Below are 25,910 nucleotides of genomic sequence, written 5' to 3'. Positions count from 1 at the left end.
AATAGAAAGCCTATATTACCATCAGGCAATGTTCTATGAAAGGCCAAAAAAATCAAGTTGATCTTTTCCTTTTTCCACATCTCTGATGGAAGATACACTGACGTCTCTTCTCTGCCGTGGAATAAGTTGGCGTGTGATTGCCCCTAAGCACAAGATGTGCCCCAGATATCTGGATAAAAACTGTGGGAAGAACAGACTCCACCCAAGGGGAGAGTAGGAAAAGATTTATAGATGAAACTGCTGAACATGGCAGCATCTGTACTCTGTGCTAAATCCTTCCAAAAAGTTCATTGTATATAGGTTTCAATCTGCAAATGGAGACTATTGGGCTTAGATGTGAAGCTAGTTACGTAAAATGAGAACTGGAAATTTCCATCACTGAGGACATGGGGGAAACTGGGCTTGTAAAAGGAACAAACACTTGATTTTGACTGTTAGCTAATTTTTATGTGGGTTTTTCTTCTGATGGTGGTGGTGTTCTACTTATCACTTACGTAACCACAGATTGCTTTGGGATACATTTGAAGAAAAGCACCTGCACAAGGACAATTTTTGCAGCCTTTAAATATCTTCCTGTATCACCTGTGACATGCTTTCCTAACCTGTGCAAGGTCACCCTTTCCTGTAGCAGGCAGTACTCTGGCATTCTTCACACTTGCTGGCTGAAAAATATCTCAGGTTTATTTCACATCCGCAGCTGGCTCAGAGGGATGAACAGTGGGGAAGGTGGTGTGCAGGAGACTCATCATTTTTGTGATGGATTCCAGGTTCTTTAGCTACATAGCCTTCAAAACAATGGAGAGTCCCGCTGGAGCAATAAACCCCATGATTTATCTGAAGTATCTGGAGTTTGGCTAAATGTTTCTTTATTGCTAACTTCTGAGTGTTAAGCTCTTTTCATATCAGGAGAACAGATAAATCTTGGAAAGGTAATAAGGTTTGTTAGTGGAAGCCCATCATTCTCCTCTCATTTTCAAATGAGAGGCCAACACAATGCCATGGGATCTATTGTTATCCTGCTTCCAGCTGAGACTTTAAAATGGTAATGTGGACTGCTCCTTAATTTAGTGCGCTCAGTCGGTTTTTTTGAAGAGCAAGTGACAGCCGGAAGGTGTCCAAGAAGACAGCAGTTGCTAAGGCTTGGCTGGCTGTGCCTCTAGAAAGATTCCAAAAATGCATGGAGTGTGTGTTGGTCCTGATGGAGGAAGCTTTGTCAAGGGCTGAAAAGGCAGGCAAAGTTGTAAATTCTGCCCTTCTGCTTTCACGGAAAGCAGACGTTAATTATTTGGGGCCCACGCATTTGCAACACTGCCATAACTAATGACTTGCATTGACGCTCAGTCCCATTTGTTGGGTCTCGGGGAAGGAGAAAGTCTTTAATAAATCAATGAAATTGTCATTTCAAGAATGACGCATTCAGCACTGGCAAAGGCTAATTGTATTTTATGGGTGCTTATTGACTGTGGAGCCTTCAAAGCTCTTAGCGTGATGGGGAGGAGAAGTGAATGGGATTGCTCCTGGAAAGTCTTTTTAAGAACAGCTGTGAATCAGAGCAGTCACTTTAGAGTCTAGGATAAACTTTGCTGAGCTCTTACAAAAGCTTCCTTTGAAAAATAAGACCCAGTGCTTTGTGTGAAAATGTCAGGTGCCGCCTCGTGACGTTGACTGTGTGCCAGCCAAAGCTGCTTTCCTCCCCTCTGTAAAAGGGCACTTGGAAGCTTTGACTCTTCTGTGATCTCGGTTTGACCATTGCTGGTTGTTCCAAAGTTCTGTGAACGTGCGGGATCAGAACAAGTACAAAAATATGCCCATGTCCAGTGGCTTCAAAAGTCTTGAGCAAGGTAATAAAATAACGCTCAAGTTACATGCAGTGGTTTCCCATGATGACAAATTGCATGCTGAGCGTCTCATACAGGAGAGAAATTTATCCTTGGAGAGAAATTCAGTGGAAACAAACCTATTAAGATATCTGGAAAGGACTGTTTCCTGCAGTATCATTTCTAGCAGTTTTTTCTGGTCCAACTTTAAATTCTTATTTGTGAGACTGTTCTGTCATTACTGCATCTCACCATCAGTGTTTTTCTCTGATGTATATGGGAAATTGCTATGGTAACACAAAGACCAAAACAGGGAAAATGCATATAAACCAAAGATTGGTAGTGTCTGTCTGCAAGCAATCCTTTTTCTGTAAAATAGGATGTAGATTTTCAGTGCATTAGCTGCTTTCCCCCAAAAGATGCTAGCCTTCTGTGTTAAGGGTACTGCTGTGCGGTTTAGGTCCACCTGCTTTTCAAGCAGACTCAGGCGCTCTTCATGCACAAAACAGTGTACCCCTGGGTGCGGTGTGAAGTTGCCATTCAGCAAGGTCACAGCCCTGTGACCCCAGGGTAAATGTCAGACACTAGCACAGTTCAGGGGCCTGGCGCTGTTGTTACCTCACTGGAAGATCCTGCAGATGGCAAAGGCACGAGTAAATATTTGTATAAAGCTTTGAAAAGTGGTGAGACGGTTTTGTTAAGTACTGTTGATTAGAGCAACAAAGAACTGAGTTTGAAACTATTGATTGAGCGTAGGAGAAAACTGCTGCAGCGGAGTCTTTATCAAATGTGTACATCTTGGCTGTCCCACTCTCCGCCTCTAGGTTGGAAGTGGTCCTGCACAATGTGAACAGCAAGATTTTCTACAAGTCTAATCTCAGCCCAGCTTTTCCCATCGTGTTCAGGAGTTTTGCTGTTGACTGATGGGAACAAGGGTCAGTGAATAAAGAGCTTCAGTGAATGCACCTTGTGTCTCACTAGGCACCTAATCAGAGATAAAAATGCCCTCTGCTTCCCATTCTGACCATGATCAGCTGCCTGGAGGAAAAGGACCTGGGGGTGCTGGTTGATGGCCAGCTGAACGTGGGCCAGCAGTGTGCCCAGGTGGCCAAGAAGGCCAGTAGCATCCTGGCTTGTATCTGAAACAGCGTGGCCAGCAGGACCAGGGCAGCGATCATCCCTCTGTACTTGGCACTGGTGAGGCTGCATCTCAAATCCTGTGTTCAGTTTTGGGTCCCTTGCTAGAAGAAAGATGTTGAGGTGCTGGAGCGTGTTCAGAGAAAGGCCAGCAAAGCTGGGGAAGGGTCTGGAGCACAAGTCTTCTGAGGAACGGCTGAGGGAACTGGGGGCGTTTAGCCTGGAGAAAAGGAGGCTCAGGGGGTACCTCATTATTGCTCTCTTCAACTACCTGAAAGGAGGCTGTAGACAGGTGGGGGTCGGTCACTTCTCCCAGATAACAAGCAACAGGACAAGAAGAAATGCCTCAAGTTGCACTAGGGAGGTTTAGATTGGATATTAAGAAAAATTTCTTCATGGAAAGGGTGGTGAAGCATTGGAACAGGCTGCCCAGGGAGATGGTGGAATTCACTACCCTGGAGGTATTTAAAATGCACGTAGATGTGGTGCTTAGGGACATGGTTCAGTGGTGGCCTTGGGAGTGCTGTTATTATGGTGGGACTTGATCTCAAAAGTCTTTTCCAACCTATGTGATTCTCTGATTCTATGATCATATTGGAGTAGGCATAGTGTAAAGGGTGAGGGTCAGATAGCACAAACAGTGAAGTGGCATTACGTGTCACAAGGAAACGGCAGCTCTCTTGGGACAGCTAGGCTTACCGTGCTCTTGATTTAATATCCTCTCCCCATCATGGCAGTGTAATATGTGCAGGGAAAGGCTGTTTCATTAGGAGGGGAGAGGAAAGAGGCAGGTCAAGTTCTAGCTTCTATTCCAGGCTCTGCTGCCATCTTGCTGCTTTTTTGGACAAGTCATTTAACTTCAAACAAACAAACAGAGAAAAAAAAAAAAAGAAGAAAAAAGAAAAAAAAAAGTTTCACTAAGAACCAAACATGCTATGTGGTCTTTGGCTGAAGGGACCTGGGTGATATGAAAAAGATAATGAAAAAGCAGCAAGGAGGGAAGAAACATCACAGCTCTCAGTCTGATTTTTTCAGGAACCATTGTTCCTGAACCCAGTGTTACAATCTACTTTTACGAAGCAGGTGCCGCTTGATTTCCTTTCCAAGATATCTCTCTCTCAAGCATAGAAAAGGGAGACAAAGAGTTAGAAAAGAGGACAACTGTTGTTTTTCCTTGCCGCAGGATAGAACACCTTGGACTCAATGTTGTCCTTCAGCTCTTGGTTGGGATTCCCCTGGAAATGGTGCATGGAGCTGCGAGGATCAGCTTTGTGTACGTTGCTGGAGTTGTGGCAGGTAGGTGATGCCTTTGGATGCCCCAGATGGAGAAGCATCTGAAAATGGTCTGTTGCTGACTTGTGTAGGAGAAATGTTTTGTGATATTTGGGTGTAGGAGAAGAGCAGTCACTGATCTGTGTGTTGAAATTCTTTTGGAGGCTAGAAGTGGGAAATATGCTACAGCTTGACATTTTTAACTAGCCATGGGCTCTGTGTTTTGGAGACCTGCTAAAAAAGCACCAAGAACCTGTTACTTTAAAATAGCCTTTCTTTAGATGGTCTTTCTGAATGTGGAGGTCATGCTGTTCCTTTCCTATTGTGTCTCACAGAGACTTAGAGGAAAGGTGGCATCACAGGCATCCCTGCACGAAGAGTGTTGGGGATTTTTTTTCCCCAGGTCCTGTGCCAGTTCTTACTGCATTTGTCCTGTGCTGTCTGCTTTCAACAGCCTGAGTAAGCAAGAAGTACTTGGTTGTAAGTTGTGAACAGTGCACAGAAAAATCTGGAAATTAATTTAATCATAAAGTCATGGGGTTTGGTTGATTTTTAGTTTATGCTGTATTGCTTTTATTTATGTTTGGCATTTCCAGCAGTTTGGAGGTGATGGAAGTTAGCTGACAATAGATCAACATCTAATTAAAACAGGAGGAGAGTGTGAGAACAGCTAAGAGCTTCACAGTGGAACTCAGACAATGACTGACTGTCTTAGATCAAGATTTGTGGTAGTGGATTTTTTTCCCAGCTACATAATTTTATTTTTTCTGTAATGAGCAGCAAAAGCTTTTGTAAAATGGGTGCTAATAAATCCTACGTTCCGGGAGAGAGGCTGTGGAAAGAATAATGGGACTAGGACACAGGACTAGGCACGGTACAAACATCACGCTATTTAATGCAGAGAAGGGAGTTAGCAGACAAGCTCCACTGTCCCTTGCCTGTTATTTTAATAAACACTAACTAAAGAGGTCCCCAGTCTGCAACTTTCCAAACATAAGTTTTTCTGCGTAGATCCATCTACCGAACCCTAGGGCTTCATTTATATATGTGTAAATACACACAGCAGCACATCTGTGCCAGGTAAGCGAAGCAAGTGACCGTTGAATCTGCTGCAGTTGAGCCTAGGCAAGCACTGCAGGTTGCTGGCTGCCTCACAGTCCTGTGGCCATGGCCTTGCCGGCAGGGTCTGCAGGGCCAGAGGCAGGTTTTACTGGGTGTTGGGCTGGGCTGAATGCCAGAGCTCTGGAGGCTTGTAGCCAGCGCCTGAGTGAGGCTTACTAGCCCACCTAACACTATTGGTTCATTTTTGCTACACAGATGATCCCATTTTTTTCTCAGAGAAGCTGCCAAATCCTCATAGGCTTGCCTTTCACACTTTACGACATATAAATTGTGGAAGACAGTGCCAAATGGAAAGGGAAAACTTCCCTTCTTAATGCAGGATGGAACTACAAATGTGATCAGACAGCCCCACACAGAAAAGCATCCCATGATACCTTTACCTGTTTGAATTGTTAGCCAATTATTAAGCATACTTTATTCTTTGACATGTGCCAGGAGAGAGAGGAAGAGGCATACTTATGTTGAGGATCTGGCAATATAAAGATAACACAGCTCCTAAATCAGGAATAAACAGTAAAACGTAGACACGGGCTGCAATGGCCACTCCCTATTTTTATGAAGTTTTTTTCTTCATTTGTCTGGCTTTACTAAGAAAGCATGTTGAGGCCGAGATTGAAAGACTCTGTGCAGTGTCTGGGGACTTAACTGCAAGTGCTCATTGCTTCTTTCTTAACTTCTCATTAACTTTTTCCGTAATGGCAGCGTTTAAGGTCTGAGAAGTCTCAGGGCCATACAGTGAAGGAGGGAGCTGCCAGCAGAGCTGGCTGGTGGAACCTTGCACTTTCTTGACCAGAAGCTGAGCAATTAGCAAAGAAGTTTGTTACATTCTGCATTACTGAGGTCGCTCTCAAGATTTGCCATGGGTCTTTTTCCAATTCACACTGGTCACAAAGATTGTCATTATCCCTGCCTTGTGACACCAAGTCTGCCTTTGTCTCTCTCTTAAATTCCTCCTAAAGTTTGCAATGAAAGAAGCTTTGAGAAGATCCAAGCCTCCATCTGGGATAAGGAGAAGCAGTGTCTGTTTGGATGTATTGTTATTAGTGGTGCTTTTATGTGATTGACCTGTCATTTTGCTATCTTGTGTTTACTGCCTCCATCCAGGTTATTTTTAGCTAGTATTACTTGGAAGTTTTATAACAGGCTGTGCTTTGATCGGAGGCCTGTGCTAAGTTACAAGTCCCCAGTTCCTTCTCAATGTGCAAATATTTGTCTTGCCAGCATGGGAGCTACTTCCATTTTATCTTCAGGTGAGGAACAAGACACAGACATTTGTCTCCTGCTTCCTTGTTATTTTAATCAGGGTGTAAGTGCCTTTTTGCAGCATAGGTTTGAGGATACATTGCTGCCTTGCTTGGCTGCTTTTAAAGTTAGGTGCAGAAGAATCGATCAGTCTCTGTCTTGGCAGTTCTACAGGACTGAGTTAGCTTCACAAATCAATACCCCCCACCCCTGGCCCCGGCTTCCCTTTGTATATTACTGACCTGCAGCAATTAGCACAAAACAGGCAGTAGCAGGGAAGTAGGGTAGGAAAGAGGGTGTTTATTTGGCTGGCAATTGTCACAAACCCTTGTTCTCTCTCCCAGGGTCCTTGGCAGTGTCAGTAGCTGATATGACTGCACCTGTGGTGGGCTCCTCTGGAGGCGTGTATGCTCTTGTCTCAGCTCACTTGGCCAATATAGTCATGGTGAGTACCCAGAGTCTAACCTCTTTGGAAATGAGCCAGGTCTGGTGGCCCAACGGGATTGGAAATAGGGCCCGGCTCAACTGTTGGCCATTCAGAGTTTGCCCCAGTTGAGTCTCGTCTCAGTGGTGCGGTCCTGGAATGGAAATGTGACACTGCAGTTGGTGGCTTGGTACCCTGATGAGTGGCAAGCCAAAGATGCTGGTAATCCAAGATTTATCAGTACTCTGTGCTATCAGCTCTCCTTGCACAGGCTGACAAATGTTTGGAAAACAAGGAGCTGACTGGCTTGGCAGAAGTTGCAGAGTGTTTCTGTCTGTCTGTGCTATGTAATGTTAGTGGGTACCTAAGGAAATTTAGTATTTTGTGCATTTGTGTGCAGAATATTCCTTATCACCATTTGTAAAACCCAGACTGAAGCTGAGCCCTGGGCATACCAGTGATGATCTTTTTGCCTTTTCACCTAATGAAGTACTTTAGGAAGGTCAGTCAGTAAATACCAGCATTGTCATTCCTCTAAGACCTGGAAACGGGAGCTCATCCAAGGTCCTCAGCTAGGTGGTGGCAAAGCCCCGCATATCTGCCTATGTGACTGCTAAGCTGGCAAAAATGGCTTTGCTGAGCGAGGTGGTACGGGGTTGCATGTCCGTCCTGTACCAGCAATATCAGAGCAGAGTAACCATAAAAATGATGGTAATGTGTCCTCCCCTGGGTATGAGTGGGAAGATAATGCAGGTCAGCTGCAGTAGAGACAGAAGGTCTGTTAAATGGGTGCTGGGAAACCTACGTGTGTGGTTTCCAGCCTAAAAGAAAACCTTTTATTTACGCTTGTATGCAGTGAAGTCAGCGGGCTGCGACATGGTGCTGCTCCAGGCAGCCTTTATAGCAGGTGGAAGCAGGGAAAGCGAGTGATTTCCTGAGCAGAATAGGTCTCCTTTGCTGTCTTCAAGCTTTTTGGAGCATGAATGAGCTGGGGGCTGTTGTCTAAGTTAAGACAGTTGAATGGCTGGCAGAGAGATAGGGAATAAAGGGGCTACCTCTATACCACAGGGTGTATGTGGTATATATAGGTGTATATATGGGAAAATGCCTCCCTGTATACAGTCACTTTCAGTATGATTTGTGTTCCCTGCCGTTGGGCCAACAGAAGCAGGAGAGAGTTTCCTCTGTCTTGCAGGGTGGTAATGCAGACACAGGGTTTCTTCACACAGGGATTCACAGGGTCAGAGGGGGACACTGGAGGAAATTTTGGTTTGCTTTAGAAAAGGAAGAGGCTCTGGCAGATGTGTGTGGAGTGTCTTCATCAGTTACCCTCCCAGACTTCTTAAAACATTTTACTACTCATTGCTCTTAGCATCTATATTTCTCCAATATCTGCTGTCTCTCTTCTTGTCTGAAATTACTACCTTTTCCATTCTGGTGGAGGTTTTTTCCTTTTCTTTCCCTCTCTTCTCTCTCTGCTCAATTAGTATCTAGATGTGATGCTTCCACATGCTGAAAGACATGTTGGCTGTTTGCTGGTAAAGCACAGAGTCTTGCACAGCTGCTTTGAATGTGCTGGGAAGAGGAGGGACTGTTGTGGGGAGGGTCCAGAGGAAGTGAAAACATTCCTGCTTGTACAAATAAATACTATTGGAAATAAATACATAAAATAACCAACAGGGGGAAGCAATAAAGCACATCACCCTAAGGAAAAGCGTGAGGGGAGGAATTCAAAACAGCTACATAGAAATTAAAACTGAAGGAAGCAGCACAGTATTAATCAAGTTCAGAGCCTTCTGACTGGGTTAGGTGTCTCTGTGGAGAGAGAAAATGAGTTGCTTATTGTGTAGAGATTGCATTTTTGCAGTCACAGAAGGGATTTACAGACAGATCCCACATATAACTTGAGTATATGTAATATGTATTGCAGAATATTTCTTCAGCAGGCTGGAAAGATACTGGGTGCCATTAAAGATAGGTTGAAGAGTTTACAAGCATTTTTTTATTACTTCAGTGTGATGAACAGGGAGTTCTTCACAAGACACTTGGCTAGCTTGGTATCTTATACTGCTTTCAACAGGCAAAATTTCATTTAGTCACCTAATAATAATGTTGTCATACATCTGAGTTCCCCAGAACATGATCTCTTTTTCTGCTTGGAAATTTTGTGCAAGTGGAAAAGGAGGAATTTAAACATTTCTCCCAGGATTTCTGACTATCATTCAGAGATTCTTATTCCACTATATGGATTAATGACCAAGCCTGAAGACAGAGGAGTCCAAATCCAGGCTTTCTTACGCACTGTTTCCTTGGTATGCTTTTATTGAGATCTTTATTATCTGTGTGTGCTCTGCCAAGCAGTTCTGAGTTGCAGAATTTCAGGGAGCCCAAGGTAACAGGCAGTAGTGCTGGAAAAGCACAGTAGGGCTTGAATGCACTGAAAAATTGCCTGACAGGTGACAGTGTTTGGCCTCCAAGTGAACCATGATGAGCTCTGTGATGTTAACCAGAATGCTGCTTGTGTTGAATGCTAGGTACTAGTTAAGATACTTCTGTTTGATGTGGCCTAATACAACAGGGTTTTGCAGGGTAGGTAAATTCACATATTTTCAGAAGTCAGAATTTGAGGTGAAACATCATACTAACATGTTACAAATTAGTCTATCTGAAGAACGGAGGATGGCAAGGCCAGCCAAGGACCACACCACACCAGCTGGGGCTCAGGCAAGGAAAGTCAGTAAGACTGCCAGGCAAGTCTGTAACTTGAACATGTCTGCAATATGTCCTTTATGGTTATGTCCTCTGGGATTGACAGATCTGGGTTTGGTGTGGTGAGTGGAGCGTTCGCAGCCAGGTGGCAAAGGCAACGAAAGGGGCTTGTTGCAAGGAATGGTTGTCCTTGATGCTCTTCCAGCATAGACCTGAATCTAAAATCCCTCCAGGTTTGCATGCAGCATCACTTTGTTTTTCTTGTCTCTTTTTCCAGAACTGGTCAGGAATGAAGTGCCAATTCAAACTGCTGCGCATGGCTGTTGCCTTGATCTGTAGTAAGTATGATGCACACACAATCCTGTTTTGTTTGTCCTTTTCATAAGAGTTTGTGCTGATTCAGAGAGTTTTGACTTTGCAGCAGGTTTGGTAGGAACTTGCAGCTGGACCTTCTGGCAGCAGACACCACATTGCTGTCAAATGCAGATTTTGGCTTTCAACGCAGGCATTTGTAAATGGTGATTTGTTGTTAGCCAGCATCTGTAGCTTGTGGCGTTTGTGAAGATCTGTGACTTAAATGTCTTTGAATTCACAAACAAGCAGTGCTTCTGTAATGATAATACGTAGGTTTCCCAGAGCAATTCCTATCTGGGATGGCAATGGTTTTATACACATATTAATGAATTATCTTCCAGCCATATCCCTAGGGTGGTGTGATAAAGGAAACTAAGCCATGTATTTATCACAGACAATTGTCTTCAAAGTGTAACGCTTTTTTAAAAATTTATTTTTATTTTATGGGTTTGGTATAAATTTTGGTAGAATATTCCCCCATCTACCTACACTCCCATGAACTAGACCACTTACCAACCACTGTGAAGACCTCACCTCATGTCTGTGCACCACAACCCTCACATAGCCGCAGCTTCCCAGCTTCCCTGTGCTCACCATACAAGGCAGTTTTTCCCTCTCGATTTTTTCAGGGATGCAGCGCTGCCTGCAAGATGGACTTAAGAAGGGGTAGACCTAGGTAATTAATTTACTTTTCCTTCTTTGTTCCAGTGAGCTTTGAATTTGGAAGAGCTGTGTGGCTGCGATTTCACCCCTCTGCTTACCCACCATGCCCACACCCCAGCTTCATGGCTCACCTTGGAGGGGTGATGGTTGGAATCACCCTTGGTGTCATCATCCTGAGGAACTATGAGCAGAGACTCCAAGATCAGACTTTATGGTGGATCTTCCTTTCTATTTATGTCATTTTTGTCTTGTTTGCCATCTTCTGGAACATTTTTGCCTACAGCCTGTTGGATCTAAAGCTACCTCCCCCTCCTTGAAAACACAGGACAGAAAACGCAAGAGTGGAAGTCGGTCAGCTATGTTAAACGAATGAAGATGGAGGATCTATTTTTATATTTAACTTAGGGGAGGATGATTCCTTTGAACAAAAGTGTATGCTGGAGGAGATGCTTAGAGATCTCATGAAAGAATGGGCTGATCAGTTTGTTCACAAATCTAGCAGGTACTGTAATACTGGCTGGCCTGGACCCTGCAGTTTCGCCACTGCCAGGGCTCCCACTGGGCAGCTTGTACCTGGGCACTTATCACTTGGTTTGTTAGCACACATCAATATTTTATATGAAATATTTATATTTCCAGGTCAGTGCTGGAATTATGCCAGTTGTTGAACAAATGTCCTCAATGTTACTGAACACTGAAAGGGAAAAAGAGCAGATATTTACTAATTAGAGACTCGCATGGTACTCAACAGGCAGCTTGGGTTTGGTTTCTATGGACACACCTGACTGTTCAGCCATACCAGTGCCACTGTTTAATTACTTGAATGGTTCCTAAGATATTTTAGCCTACAGTGAAACCTGTCTTATGCACCTTTCAAAGCAATCAGCAGAACTTGATCACCCAAAGTGATGGAGACTGGTCTTCAACTTACAGGTCAAATGTTTTGCACTATAAACCTTGGGAATCTTAGAGCGTTGTGGACACCCAGCCAGAGGTGACTCTTACTGTGCATGTTTCACTTGATTTTAATTAATCTACACACACCCCTCAAGCCTGCTGTGGCTAGAGATTGTGGCTGGGCTTTCTTTTTGGAGGGATGGAGAAAAGGAGGGCAAGTGTTAACTGTGTTTATCAGCTGACAATCAGGTGCTGTTTTCTTCTTACTCGATTTCTGGCCACATTGATCTAACACCTGGCCTGCAATGAGCTCCTAGCAAGGTTGTCAACTCTTCCAGCAGGTTCTTACTAGAAAAGTAGGACCAGGATCACCTGTAGCAGCATAGGGGTAGTACTATCTAGTCTTTACAGCCATACAGTACATTTGGGGCCAAATCTGTCCACTGAAGTCAGTGGAGTTAAATCAGGTTGTATGTAGCACTGTTTTTCCATTGAAGTGGAAAGAGTGTTACTGTGTTACAGTGATCATTGTGAAACTTGATAAAACTGGTTTTAAAGTGTCTGCTAATTCAAGGATGCCTCTTCCAGAGGCAGTGGATGTTCAGGGGCTCCAAGCAACAGTTAGTTGCAATGATGCCTTTTTCTTTAGCATTGGCCAAGTCCAGGGTTCAGCAATCTGTAAATTGTAGTACAGTCCATACAGTTGTCTGTGTGGACCTGGGGACCAGAGTAGAACTTCTGTAGCACAAGCAGTGCTTATAGGTACTCTTCTCTGTAAGGTGCTTATGTTATTTTGCCTCTCACTTTAGAGAGGTGCCAAACTACAGTTCAGGAATGTGGATGCCCTCCTTTTCTCTCCCCTTTACCCACCTAGTTTGATGGCCTGGATAAAGCAGCCCTAGGAGTCTCTTACAGATTAGCTGCTCTCTTCCTTTTTTCTATTTGCATACTGGTGCCCAGGCACCAGCCACCACAGCCTTCCACAGCACATCTCACAGGCACTGTAGCAGTTGTGTTTGCTCTGTAGCAAAATGTCTCTGTATTGTAGGCTTTATTCTCTCAGCTGTGTAATTGGTGCTGCCAGATGATACCACAAACTAGTAGGAGTCTGTCTTTCTAGAGGGGACATTCGCAAGTGCTTATCAGCTGCCCCCTTCTTTGCCTCTTAGGGGAAAAATCTCTCTGGTGTGGAACGGTGAAGTTCTGCTCCCAGAGCAGAACTACTGCTATGCACTAGTAAAACTCCTGTTGCCTAGGGGAAGGGGAGTGGGGGAGAAAATAAATGTTTCTACAGCCTAGAATAAGCCTTACCTGCAAAAGAAACAATTTTTGCCACCTTTGTGCACAGGGATGGGATCTCTGAGGGCAACTGCACCCTCCTTGTTCTGCATGGCTAGTATAGTGCTCATGGGCCCTCGGGTCAAGGGACAAGAGGAAGGGATAAAGGTCAGAGTGCTGTTCATTTTGGAGAAGGGGATGGGTTCCCTGTGCCATTTTACCTCTGCACTTTGGGTCCTAATCAAAGCAGTCATGAGAATTTATATGCATCCTTTCAGGTGCTGGTCCAGTGAGTTTCGTAGCTGTGGAGATCATCTCCCTGGGGAGCAGCAGGCAAGCAGGAGAGCAGGGAGCTGGGAAAACACTGACAGAAGCATGGTTAACATGTAAGGAGGACATTCCTTTCCTCAACTATTGCTAAGCCTTTCTGATTACAGATGCCTTTAAAACAGAGGTGAGCAGAAATGGGAGTTCCCCTGAAGTTTTAGGAAAACTTGGAATATTTTGGTAGAAAATTTCAATCGCAACAAAGCCCAGATTATTTTGCCTATAATTTAACATGGGATAGTATATATTGCATTTTATTTTTTGATTTCTCAACTGAAAGCTACTTAATGCCCATCAGTTTCTCCTCAGGAGAGGTGCCTGTCAGTGGTGTGCTCTGGGGTGAAGCAGCAAGCTACAAGTTCAAGGGTCACCAGTTTCTTCATCAGCCTGACCCTGGGCAACATATCTTTTGCCTCTGTTCAGGAGCAGAAGGGAGCTGAACAGAGTAGTCCAGGCACTCTTCCATAGTTGAACATAGTTTACATGAACTGGTTGAAAACAGCTCTGAGGTTGAGCTTATGAGTTGTTCTTTTACACATTGTTCATCTTTCTGACTTTCATTGTGTCCCCATGCCCTGTCTGAGCAAGTCCAGAGGAAGCCCTGGGGATCAGAAAGGCCCCATAAAAGCAGTACTAGTTTTATTGTGGGTGAAGAAATTAAACTCTCTCATGTTCCTGCTCATCAGAGCTGAAATCTCTCCCTTTGCATAGAGCAGGCTGTACACAGAGCCTGTTGTCTGCTAAGAATCTGTCAGCTCATGGAGTCAGGAGCAGCACAAAGTGCTTAAGCTTTTATAATTATTTTTTTTAATCACTAAAATTACACTGTGAAAACTTGTTATGTTTTTACAGAGTATCAGGAAATCTAGTTATGCTTTCTAGTGTACCCAGGAGTGCCAGAGTGCTGCAGCACCATAGAGCTAAGTAGCAACCAGGCTTTTCTTTTACCTCCAGATGTCCTGAAGCTGCTGGCTTATGTAGGAGATGTAATATTCTCCATCCTGCTCATTTGTGGTTCCAACTTGTCACAGTCAGCAATGTGTTCCTGAGAGGAATTGTCCACTGAGGGACGGTTTTGGTAATTATTTTGTGTTTTTTTCAGCTGCTGCCAGGATTTTACATCAGTTGGGTAAAATGTGAATCTATTGAACCTCATGGATGTGCAGTGCTAGAGCAAAAGGCAAGGAGTGTTACCAATGTACAGATTTGAACAGTGCACATTAGAGGAAGTTATTTCATGGTTGTGTCCTTGAGTGAGGACACAACACCTGGGAGGAAAAAAGCCATTTCTATGCTGGGCTTAGTAAGTATATTGCAGCACTGGTCCAGTGAGTATGGCTTAGGGAGCAGTAATGCAGACTGGGGAAGCCTGAGGTACTGGTGGTAGAGCTCCTTCAGGGACACTGCGGGCAGCGCAGTGATAGCAGAGGTGGGGTCCGGCTCCAAGCCTCTTGCTGATCCCTCGTCCTGGAGGAGAGATGGGAGAAGTGGCTCAGCCAGCCACGGGGAGGAAGGAGGAGGGGGAGACCAGGTAGATCAAAGCCCATGGGGCTTGCAAACTGCACCTTTTATTCTTAGATGCTTGGAGACCTGTAGAGATTAATTTTACACACATCGGTAATAATATAGGAAGGAGGAGGGGGAGGGTTGTAATGGAGTGATGGGAGAGGAGGTTACCAGAAACAGTCTCCGAGTGAGGTGTAGAGGAGTCATAAAAATGCTGTTGGATTTACTTTTGCTGAGTTCTTAAGACAACATCTCATGTCACTTTTCCCCCATCAGTTGATGAGGAATCTTAGCACTTACGTGGCGTGTTGTGGTTCTTGACTACTCGCTCCTTTAGCAGTAGGAAGTATTTTATCAATGGGGAAGGGGGAGGCCTCATTGTCTGAGGGTTGCTGGATTAGAAATAAAGCTCAGGGATACTGTATCCCAAGACCTTGCTCCTTCTGATGGATTATACTGCCCATGTGTTTTAAATCATATTAGATAGTTTCAATTTGAACTGGGGTGTGAAGGATGGAATCTGACACATTCAGAGCTGGTACTAAAATAACCGCTATCTGCTGACCTCAGAAGGCAGCTGCTGGTTTGTGCCAATATTTAATCTCACAGGATCGTGGGTAGGACTTTCACACATACTTCAGTGAGTAAAGAGCTCGGAGTCTTTCTGTTTACATAGGCTCAAGCTCAGCTCAGCTGCTTTGGAACCCCCATCCACTGGCTTTGCTCGAAGTGGAACTGGAGAATATGGATGCAGTTCAACACCAGCAACCTCTGGAGGTAAACTGGGATCTAGAGAAGAAAGGCCAGCACCTCTGGGGTTTTAGCCTCTTTGAATATTGCTGCTGTCTGTTTCTTTTATAGTAGTGGCTGCTCTGCAGTGCTCTGTGATACAACTCAAAAACTCCTTCCGCAATCACTGATGCTGAGAGCTGGTTATAAAGGAAAACAGTGCATTTGCAGCATTATAAAGAAAGAATCACGCATAAGACAGAAGCCATGCTTGTTTAAAGGTAAATGTATTTTTAATGTCACCATTAATCTTTGGTTTTTAATTGGAAAAAGCTTTCTAATGAGGTATTTCTGAAATGCCAGTAGTAGTAGTAGTACAGAAAATCTATGTTTCAGGGTACTTTACAACACAGAGCACAAAATATCCCCTAGGCCTGATTTAAGTAGCAAAAGTACCTTAATTTCCAGTGAGCTTAATAGATACGTTAGTCAGTGACTGTCTCCTGACTCCCCCACAGTGTCTGTTTAGTTTGCAAATAAAGCTAGATTTATGCAGCTTTTCTTTTGCTTATACTACTAATGCTAACAACACATCCAAGTGTTAAACACTAAGCACTAAACAATGTAATTTTCTGCCTTAAAATCCTGAACAAATGATACTTTCCCGTTAAGGGCTAGTAAAACAAAATGATATTTGCAAGGTAAGATGCTATGGTACATTTCCAAATATTTTTGTATTGTGTATATTCTGTATATTTTTGTTGTAACAATATTATTTGAGCGCAGAATCCATTAAATTTTTTGTTGGTGTTTTTCTCTCTCTCTCTTTTTTTTTTTTTTAAATAAATTGAGCTGTTCTACATCGTATGCCAAAAAACAACCAAGAAAAAACTTCCAAAGACAGTTTTGTAAGTTTGTCTACAGTTAACAGAGTACTTAACATAAGAGCAATTGCTTTTGAGCTCTGCAGTGTAATCTTTTAATAGTGGCATTGATAACTCATTTTTATGTCTTTCTAAAAGTGTCTATCTGAAAGATAAAGGGGAGAGTGAACTGCTGCTTTATTTCTCCATGAGATATAACAGGGATGCAGAATCGGGTTGGGACTTGTATTGAAATACAGGTCTTGTCCCACCATTTGATGACTGACGCTTTAGTGCAATAATGACCTCAGAACTGTGGGGAAGCTGATGGCCGAGTACATCATTAGAGCATTTACAATTTGTTATTGGAGTGGAGGGTTGTTCTTTTTTAACATCAGTCTCTACCGAATGTCTTAACATTTCGGAGGAAATACATTCTTGCCTCTTGAATCAGTAGCGGGAACAACATATCCAGGAAGTTCTGCAGCAAACCTCCAACTGATTTAGTTATTTTGAGATAACTAAAATAAAACTCCTTCCATCAATGTGGAAGGGGGAGGCTTATTCTGAAAAATATCTTTGTGGTTTTGTTGGGCAACAACGGGTTAAAGCGTAACTTAAAAGAAATGAAGATGTAACTAGCAGCAGTTCCTGTCAGATGTTACTCCTAAGGGGAAGCAGATCACTGCTGCCATATGTGGGACTTGGCTCTTGCTTGTTTTCTGCACTTAACTGAGCTTTTAGAGACACTTAAATCTCTTCATTCACTAGCTGAGGACTTCCAGCAAGAAGGTAAGGTGGGTTTTGTCGTTTTTTGTCAGTGTTATACAGGCAGTGTTACTGTCTGCTAGCACCATACATTTTTCTTGCTGGGTAAAATAATTTTAGAAAGGCAAACTGAAGGACAGAAATACTGCCACTTGCAGCATATCTCTCACAGAGAAGGAGCCAAAAGCTGGCAGCCTTGATCACACAAACTCATGAAACTCATTATAACTTTATTCCTGTAACTCCGATCATATTCTGTATAGTAAGCATTGCTCATAAGTGTCAGAAAGAGAAATACTAGTTTCTCTTTAGTGGCTTATATGCCACTTCTCTTGGGGGTAAAGACAGGGGGAACCCCCAAAGCACAACTAGACCCTGATCTTTCAGACTGCAGGTCTGTAGCAGTTAATCTAAACTTGCATTCTTAACATAGGCCTGGGGGATTGTATGTTGGTTGGGTTTGGGGAGTTTTGTTTGTTGTTTCGGTTTGCTGTTTGCTTTTTTCCCCCTGAAGGTTTTTAAATCAGACCCTTAAAACTACAGTAAAAATCTTCCAGGTTTGCAAATTAAGTGCACATCTCAGCATCTTCTGACCTTTTGTATGCTTCATCCTGAGCATTAAATAGCTGATGACTGGAGGAAGTCGTGTCTAATACTCTCCAGGCATTCGTGTAGTTAAACAGCTGCTTCTGCATTATTTATTATGCTTTTGTTTAATTTCCTTTAGTTTTGTTTTTAAAAATAGAATTTATAATGGGAAGACGCCAGTAAAACCTGGAAATTAATGAACTACCAGGGTATATTGCAGTGTGTGTGTGTGTGTGTGTGTGTGTACTTGTCAGCATCTTAATAGTTAGGAAACTGAGTGGCAAAGTCACTGCAAAGCCAGCAGAAATGAGATGATGTTAAAACAGAGGCTGCAGAAAGTAAGAAATCATGTTTTTTATAATGCCAGCCATCCTTCGGTGGTGGGAAAATTCAGGAAAAGGAACTTTCACCAGAAGCAGCTGTGACTGAAGCTGTGCAGGTGTAACAGTACAAATTCAGCAGGACTGATACCGAACAACGCGTTACCTTGGAGAGGAGAAGCCCTAACAAGACTAAGCAGAGTTTTACAGTTAAGGTTAAAAATACCAGATTTTGAAGAGTGATTTATGATAACTTACCTAGCAAACAAAACAAGAATCTTAGTTGAAGTGTAGTACAGGTCACAGGATAATAGGATAATTCAGGTTATGAGGGACCTCAGATCTCTAGTCCACCCTTAGCTAAGGGGTAATGCGCGCTGTTCAGTGCTTCAGCCAGTTTATTCTTAAAAACTTCCAGGGATGAAGACTGCGCAAAACAACTGCAGTTGCATCTCAGGAAGTTTATCACCACCGGCACTGCTGTGCCTGGGACTGACCTATTCTGCATGTATTGAGGCCAGCGCACAGAACACCCAGCCCAACTCCTGCCTAGGTGCGGGAACAAGGAACACGCCAGGTTAGCGGGATGACTTCCTATGCTCCTACAGGATCACAGCTACCTCTTCTTCACATCCAACTTCTGTTTTAGTTTATTTTTTTGAGCACTGACCTATTCCCTGCCTCCTGATCAGGCAAAATACTAAACGATCAGTGCTCTAACTTTGTTAAAAATGTAGAAGAGTGACATAGGGTGACATGTTTAATTGAGTGGTGCCGCTTTGCTCACTCATGAATATCCTGAAGGAAAGTGTTGTTACTCCTTAGAGCTCCTGAAAATGAGAAAATAGAGGGTTTTCTTTCAGATTACTTTTATTTTCTTCTCTGACCTGCCCGTATATGTTACATGTCACCTTGGGTGTCAACGTGACACTTCCTGCACATTACACTAGCAGCTCCCCTGTGTTGTGTGAATAAAGGATTTTAAACAGGAGACATTGAGGACAACACTTATTTGTAATTTAATGTAGGCACACTATTACAGACTTGAATGTGTTTTATTGTAAACCTTATTATAGGTTCAACACAGTGGTGTCACAGGAAAGCACTCAACTTTTATCATCACAGTACAGAGCGCTGGCAGAACAGTCAGTCAAATTAACTGCATTAGTAAGACGCTGTTAGTGTTTCAGGAAGAGTTGTTCTAACACACCCAGAGTTCGGCATTCAAACACTCTCTGCCGTAAAGGAAAGCAACAGGGAGTTTTGCTTGTATCAGGTTTACAGAAATAGTCCTCCTTTAAGGGTCAATCAGAGGCTCGTAAGTTTTGATTCCAGCTGTAGCCAAAGATTTTCTTCAAGTATTCTGCTGTCTAAATGTCTTATGATATGGGTAAGAACTCATTGCTGAAATATAAGGAAATGTTTTAAAGCCTGAATAATTAACTTGGGAACTTAGTTTACTTCAATTTCTGAAGAAGTTTCTATTAATTTAAAGTTAGTATTTAATCTGTAAAACTTCCAGGTTTAATTCTCCATGACTGAAAACCAGATGATTATTTACAGTTATGCAAAATGGGTACCAGGAACATACAAAGAAGGTCTTGATCACAATGCAAACTAATCAAGAAGGGGGTTCATCAAATAGCCTGGGAATTTACCACATCTGTCCAGTGTACGTACATACATACATACAAACTGATTCCCAAAACTGTTCAGTCTTAAGGCCATTCTGTTTCATACCGATTAACAACTTGTTTTATCTAATAACAGCAGAACAAACTGCCAGTTTGAAAGTAGAATGTGGAAACTAGCTACAGGCTTGTTATCTATGTTCTCTTATATAAACAAATATGATTAATTCATTTACTATGATTTATCCACATGTTTGTGCTTCTTTATATATTAAAACAAAAGTAACCATACCTTAATGATTAGACATAATCATTGTAAAGATATTTAAAATACTTAAAACACTGAAATGCTTGCCAGGTAAGGGATCTGGTGGTTGGGGGTTTTTGTGTGCAATGACTGTAAAAACCAAGTGGCATGATTTCCTCAGAAAAGGAACAAGTCATTTTGAGAACCTGCTAAGCACTGAAAATTATGCAGGAGTTTGTATGATCTGATATTTACGCATTAAAAAGGCTCACACTGCTTTGTCTAAAAGAGAAAAGGCAGATGAAACTGCAACTCAGGCTTGACTTAGGTAATACTTTTAAATATAAATTAAAAATCCTGCCATAGTGAAACTAAGCTGCACAGAAGAAATTAATGATTTATACAACACTCTCAAATGAGTACAGAAAAATTAAGATAATTTTAAGCCACTGATGTTTCTCTCATGAATTCCTCAAGGACGGTCACTACGTTTCTGGCTTCTGGCATTTCTGCATGTTCTACTTTAACAATCTTCAAAAGGATGTCTCCACTGCCACAGTTCTTTAAAAACATGTAACACTTGAACAAGGCATAGTGGTTCATTTCAGCCTGGCGGATATACCTCTTCAGGTTGTTAATGTCTTGTATAGCCTGGGAAAAGAGTAACAGCGTTTCCTTATCCTTCTACATGGACAGAAAATGTTCTATCAAGTGGAAAAAAAGTGAAGGAAGAATAGTAGGAGAAGCAGAAGCATTCCCTGCAGGGATTTTACATTACTACTCAAGCGTGATGTAAGAATTGAGTACTGTCTTTGATGCATATTACCAGTGCTGCTGTAACAATGCAAAATGTGTGGATACCACAACTTGGTACGTCCAAATTTGAAGCAAGAGTTCTCCTATTACGACAGACCACCTAAGAACTGTTAACTACTGAATGTTACCAATCACGATATTGTGTGTGCGCAGCTCAAATTTACAGTGTTTTAAGAAAAAAAGTGTGCTTTATTTTAAATATGAGAAACTGCCTTTGAAGCACTCACTAAAGCAACTTCTACACTACTTTACATTCTGGTCTTGTCAACTACAGTAAGCCAGTTCTCAACTTAAACTTCATTTTTTTATTTTCATTTTTGATTTGATGATCAAAGTTGATGATATTCAGACGTCATAAATAACCTAAAACTTTTCCTTGCTGCAAAAAGAGTATTTGCTCCCTCGTTATTTTGCTTCTCTTTAACATATACGAACACGTACCTTCAATTTAAAGTTTTCCAAAATCTGCCGGAAGAGAAATGGATTTCCACCTTCAGCACCATTCACAAAAGCTTGCATCCAGTCCTCACAGAATCTGTTGCTTGCTGTTCAGGAACACAGAGAAGAGATGAGAAAAGGTAAATGAGCTCAACATAAACATATAGCTGCACTCACCTGGTTTAAACCCCCTCACATAACAACTGATAATAGCATACTTGGGCCAGGATGTAAGTCTTAAGAAAAAAAGAAATAAATGTGGAAAAGAAAGGGAAACACAGCTACAGTGATTACGTGAAATTCTGTCCTGATTGTTGAATTCCATTTGTTAAAAATACACGGGGGAAAAAAACCCACAGCATTTTGCAGCTTCCCTGAGGCATACGAGTTGCTAGTTTCATGGTGTGCAACCTAAATGCACTGTGGATTTTATTATCACAATTTTCAAACCACAGTTCCAGCATGTCTGGTGAAACAAACTACTCTGCTGCCTCATAGGAAAACAGCTGTTCTAGTTTCCAGGTAGAATCCAAACTTCCTAGGCATGAACTTTTGGGCTTCTGAACATCCTCAGCTACCTCTGGTGTCCACAGCTCGGCACTTGATGGATACAAGTAACAGGAAGAAGTATTCACAGCTGTAATCTCACCTGCATTATGCAACTGAGGCTGAGGTCCACTACAGTCTATAATCATTGACTTGTGCTGTTCTTCAGTCATGGCAATACACAAGGAGGTCATTGTGCCTTCCTGAACAAGTCCTTGGAGGCTGGCAGCTGCCAGAAACCTGACACAAAAAGCCCTTGTGAACTGCTTGCTTCTTTACAATTCCTGAACAGCAAGAACAGGAGGCTGTCATACAAAAAAGCCGTTACTCACAGGTTCCTTGGTCTCAAAGTATTTTTACCTGCTGATGTCTTTTTCTGTTCTTTCATCTGCGTTTTTAACTTCTACAGGAGTATAACTCAAAGCCTTAAAACAAACAAAAAAAGAAGGAAAAAGCTGATACAACTTTGCTATTCTGTTGCTATACTGCAGTTACTAGCAATAAATGCATAATGTGGTACTTAAAAAATTGTTCTTTTCAGAGAAAGAGCAGAAGCTAAGGGAATACTCCACATTATAGTCATCACAGCTGGCTTTGTGCTCAGAAGAAATATAGCAGTTATACTCTCTTAGCAATTCCATCCAAAGCCTCCTCAAACTCAGGGACTAGAGCTAGGATTAATTTCTTTCCTGTTTCCAGTGAATTACATGAGGCACATAGGCAATGTAACATCCCTTTTGGTTCAGAGAAATTTTAGCAGGGACAGCTTTCTCATGCTGTTTCTAATTTCTTCATTCTAATTTCAACTTGGACACTACTACGTAATTTAAAATTAGTTAATTATAAAAATTGATAGAAGAAATTGCAACAGGCTTCCTTAGCAATAGAGCAGGGGAAAACTACTTGCCCTGGATTAAGAAAAGTTGTTCTTCATTTACTCCTTGCTGGGAAAGCAAACATCAAACATTTTAAACATGTTGGAATCGCTGAGACGCCTTCTGAAACTTTTTTAGTTATGCAGTTTGAAATACACTTACAGCATGTAACAAGAAGGCAAGTTTCTCCTGGAAGAGCTGTACCACTCTCTGAATAGGGCATATAGCATTCTCAAACCAGCTTCGCAAGTAGGGGTTAACGTAGGTCTCCCAGGGGTTTTGCTGTAACAAGTTGAAACAATAAAACTTTAACTACAAATTACATTTCTATGCAAATAGAAGCCTATTAATAATCTATTCAGCCTAAGATATTTGGATGTCAAAGCCACCACGGTGAACTATGATGATGAATTTGACATTTAAAGCCATGCTTTATCAGCAATGAAGGGCTTCATTTTTTAAGAACAGAACTGTAATATTATGGTGTATACTGAGCAAAGACCATGCAACAGCAGACAGGATGAGGAGACTCAAACCACATAGCTTCCATTAGAAAAACTGTGACAAGAAAACCACGAAAAATCTTTCCTTAATATTCAGAAGTGGTAAGAATCTATGTGGACGTTGATAACTCTCCTGGAGACCATTACTTTTCATTAGTCATTCTCCTCTCTGAATCCAATGGCAAGTAACCTTTAACAGATTTATGACTGGCACAAGAAAGTCCCGTCCCTGTGCCTCCCCTTTTTTTTCTCTTTTGACTTCTATCATTGATAGCACTTTAGACATTCACTGTCACCACAGTAAATCACCTCTCTCACAGTGTTTCACACTGGTACTTAAAACACCTAATGTCTCTATAGACTAAATCTTCCAGATTGTCTTAGTAACTAATTTGCATAAATAGTGATTTTCACCACTTAAAGAAGTTAGGCCTTACCTCCAAATCAAGGTTTATCTTCAGACTTCGAATGTATTTGTCCAGCTCAAGTCTGAAAGTATCTTCTTAAGGAAAATAAGTTGCGTCAGTTAAGACCTGCATTTTTCCCTTTCAGTATATGGCTGTTACCAGCGTTTTCAGTTACTGGAAAGTGTGTACAAACGAGCTGATTTCAAGCAGGAAACATAATTTTTACATCATCTCCATCTCCACACAGATAAAGAAAATTAAAGGTAAGGATATAGTTCCAGACCTTTCTCTGAGCCACCTAAGAAACAAACCACGTATTCTGGAGCATTGATGTCTGATTCCAGTGTTGCCATTTCTAGATTTTCTTGTTGGAAACGACAGTAATAACAACCAACTTTATATTCTGGTATGCTATGCAGAGAAAAAAATATTGTTAAAGATACATCACAATAAGTAAGTGAAAAAAGCAGACACACGTGTTTCTGTAAAGAACTTTCACCGGCTAGCACTGGTGGCTCCTGTGGTCATATATAGAGCTCTTTGACCTTCTTTTTTCCTCTATGGCACGATCACAGTAGTTTAAAAGGAAATAGACACAAACGCATGTAGTATCTTAAATATTGAAACAGTAAACTATTTACTGCAGTATTTTTCACAACACTACCTAGAAAGAGGAAAGTGCCACTGCATAAAGCTGTTACTAACAGCAGCAATAAGGCTGAAAACATGGAATCAGGATTAAACCTAAGCGCAGCAGCAGATGGCAAGATACGCAATGCTGCCAATGTTGCTTACAGTTTCTCATTCACAAATAATTTTAAAAATTTACCTCAGTCCCACTGACACTACATTCCCCATTCCTTCGAACAGGGCTCCTTTAGTAAGACGCTTAGCGATAAAACTGCGCAACTCAGTCTCTGCTTCAGATGGCAAGTTAGTGTCCAGCAAGGAGAGGCTTTCAAAAACAAGAATAAATAGTTAGCAAAAAGTTAAGTGTTACTGTTTTGTTTCTTTGAACAAGCACAGAACCACCTGCTTCTAGATGGGGGCCCACTAGGATCCTTCTCTGGCCTACAACTAAGTTGCTCTGCGACTACTGGCCCATCAGAAATGCACTCCGTGGTTTGCCTGCCAGACCAACGCCTGGAGCTGCGGTGTCAGCTGATGCTGAACTTCTCAGCAGTTACGAACCAGTCACTGCCCCTCTCTGTTCCTGTGTTTCCCCAATTGTAATACAGAACCACAACTCCATTACAGAGCTTGTGGGAAAATGTCCATTTAAAATTGTTTAATAAAATTGATTTACCTACTATCTACATGAAGACTTAAGTCAATACAGGAATGTTAAGTAGCAAAGAAAACAGTTTAATTCACAGATGGTAGTTTAAGACATTATTTGAGCTCTGTAGTTGTGTCCATCCCCTAGGTATTCCAGGAGAAGCACCCGAGGGACTTCAGCATGCTTTCATGGAGGTTTCTGCTTTGAAGGGGCTTCAATATACTTGCTTACTGTTCACCTAACAGCAATATGGTAAAGACTTTAAAGCGAGGTGGTAAGGGCAATGATGCTGTCCCGCAGGTTGGCTTTACCTGAAGTCTTCGCCGGAGGGTGTCTCTGCCCCCGCGCTGCCGGGGCTGCCATCGGCGCTGCCACCCGCGCTGCCCCCCGCCTGCTGCCAGCACCTGAAAGTCAGGCCCTGGCATCACCCGTTCCAGTCTCAGCACACAGCACAGGGAGGGGACCGCAGCAGGGAAAGGTATATGGCCTTAACCGTTTTAAAGCAGGAGCTGGGAATCGGGACGTTATGGGAGGAAAAAACTCTCGGGGGGGGGGGGGGGGGGGGGGGGGGGCGGGGAATAAAGCGAATTCCAGCATCTGGGAACTGGCCAGGCCTGGAAAGGGCGCGCACCCCCCGGCCGGCCCCGGCCCCGGCTGGCGGCCCGCTCACCTGCAGCTCCGGTAGCTGTACAGGCTGTGGTAGGTGCTGCCGTGCCGCTCCGGCCGCCGCTCCTCGCCCGCGCCGCCGCCCTCCTCACTGCTCTCCAGCTCCCGCTCGTCGCCGTCCGGCAGCGCCGGCAGCATCGCGCCGCCCGCTCCCCGCCGCCGCCACGGCCTCGCCTCGCCCCCGCCGCCCCGGACCCGGCGCTGCCCCCGCCCCGCGGCAGGGCAGGGCAGGGCGGGCGCAGCGGCAGCTCCTCCCCGGCCCCCGCTGGGTGCAGCCGCCGGCGTGGGCGGGCCGCGCCCGCTGCCCGGCCCCGGGGAGGCGAGCGGGGCGACGGGGCCGCGCTCAGGGGCCCGAGCCGCGCCGGGCACTGCCAGCAGGCCGCGTCCGCAGCCGGGGCGCAGCCGCACGCACCGCGCCGGGGCGGCCTGCGCTGCTGCAGCGCCGCAGTGTAACGCACTGGAGAAAGCAACGTGGAGCGGTGGTAG

General features: G+C 43.2%; 2 protein-coding genes across 8 annotated transcripts in view; one reads left to right on the top strand and one right to left on the bottom strand.

The window, feature by feature from the left end:
* RHBDL3 (rhomboid like 3) overlaps positions 1 to 20,182 on the top strand; it is a 74,369-nt gene extending 54,187 nt beyond the window's left edge. For all 6 annotated transcript variants that reach the window (XM_037405950.1, XM_037405942.1, XM_037405937.1 and 3 more), the window contains 4 exons: positions 4,138 to 4,250; positions 6,935 to 7,035; positions 10,001 to 10,061; positions 10,786 to 20,182. In XM_037405950.1, the coding sequence (XP_037261847.1) occupies positions 4,138 to 4,250; positions 6,935 to 7,035; positions 10,001 to 10,061; positions 10,786 to 11,057 (547 nt within the window). In that variant the 3' untranslated portion in view covers positions 11,058 to 20,182. The remainder of the gene's footprint in view (positions 1 to 4,137; positions 4,251 to 6,934; positions 7,036 to 10,000; positions 10,062 to 10,785) is intronic.
* C1H17orf75 (chromosome 1 C17orf75 homolog) lies at positions 19,053 to 25,800 on the bottom strand. Of its 2 annotated transcripts, XM_037405983.1 has the most exons (10): positions 25,429 to 25,800; positions 25,070 to 25,162; positions 24,309 to 24,434; positions 23,753 to 23,890; positions 23,510 to 23,567; positions 22,732 to 22,851; positions 22,055 to 22,119; positions 21,798 to 21,934; positions 21,152 to 21,255; positions 19,053 to 20,545 (listed from the first exon to the last, which is right to left on the bottom strand). In XM_037405983.1, the coding sequence occupies exons 1-10, from the start codon at positions 25,560 to 25,562 to the stop codon at positions 20,336 to 20,338; spliced, it is 1,185 nt and encodes a 394-aa protein (XP_037261880.1). In that variant the 5' UTR covers positions 25,563 to 25,800; the 3' UTR covers positions 19,053 to 20,335. The 2 variants fall into 2 exon arrangements, with proteins under 2 accessions (XP_037261880.1, XP_037261889.1); XM_037405992.1 differs by lacking the exon at positions 25,070 to 25,162.
* Between the last annotated feature and the right edge of the window lie 110 nt (positions 25,801 to 25,910).

This window comes from Falco rusticolus, chromosome 1 (genome assembly GCF_015220075.1).
Source record: "Falco rusticolus isolate bFalRus1 chromosome 1, bFalRus1.pri, whole genome shotgun sequence".
NCBI classification, from domain to species: Eukaryota; Metazoa; Chordata; class Aves; order Falconiformes; family Falconidae; genus Falco; species Falco rusticolus.
Note: the sequence above shows the minus strand (reverse complement) of the source record. Positions and strands in the feature narration are given on the sequence as shown.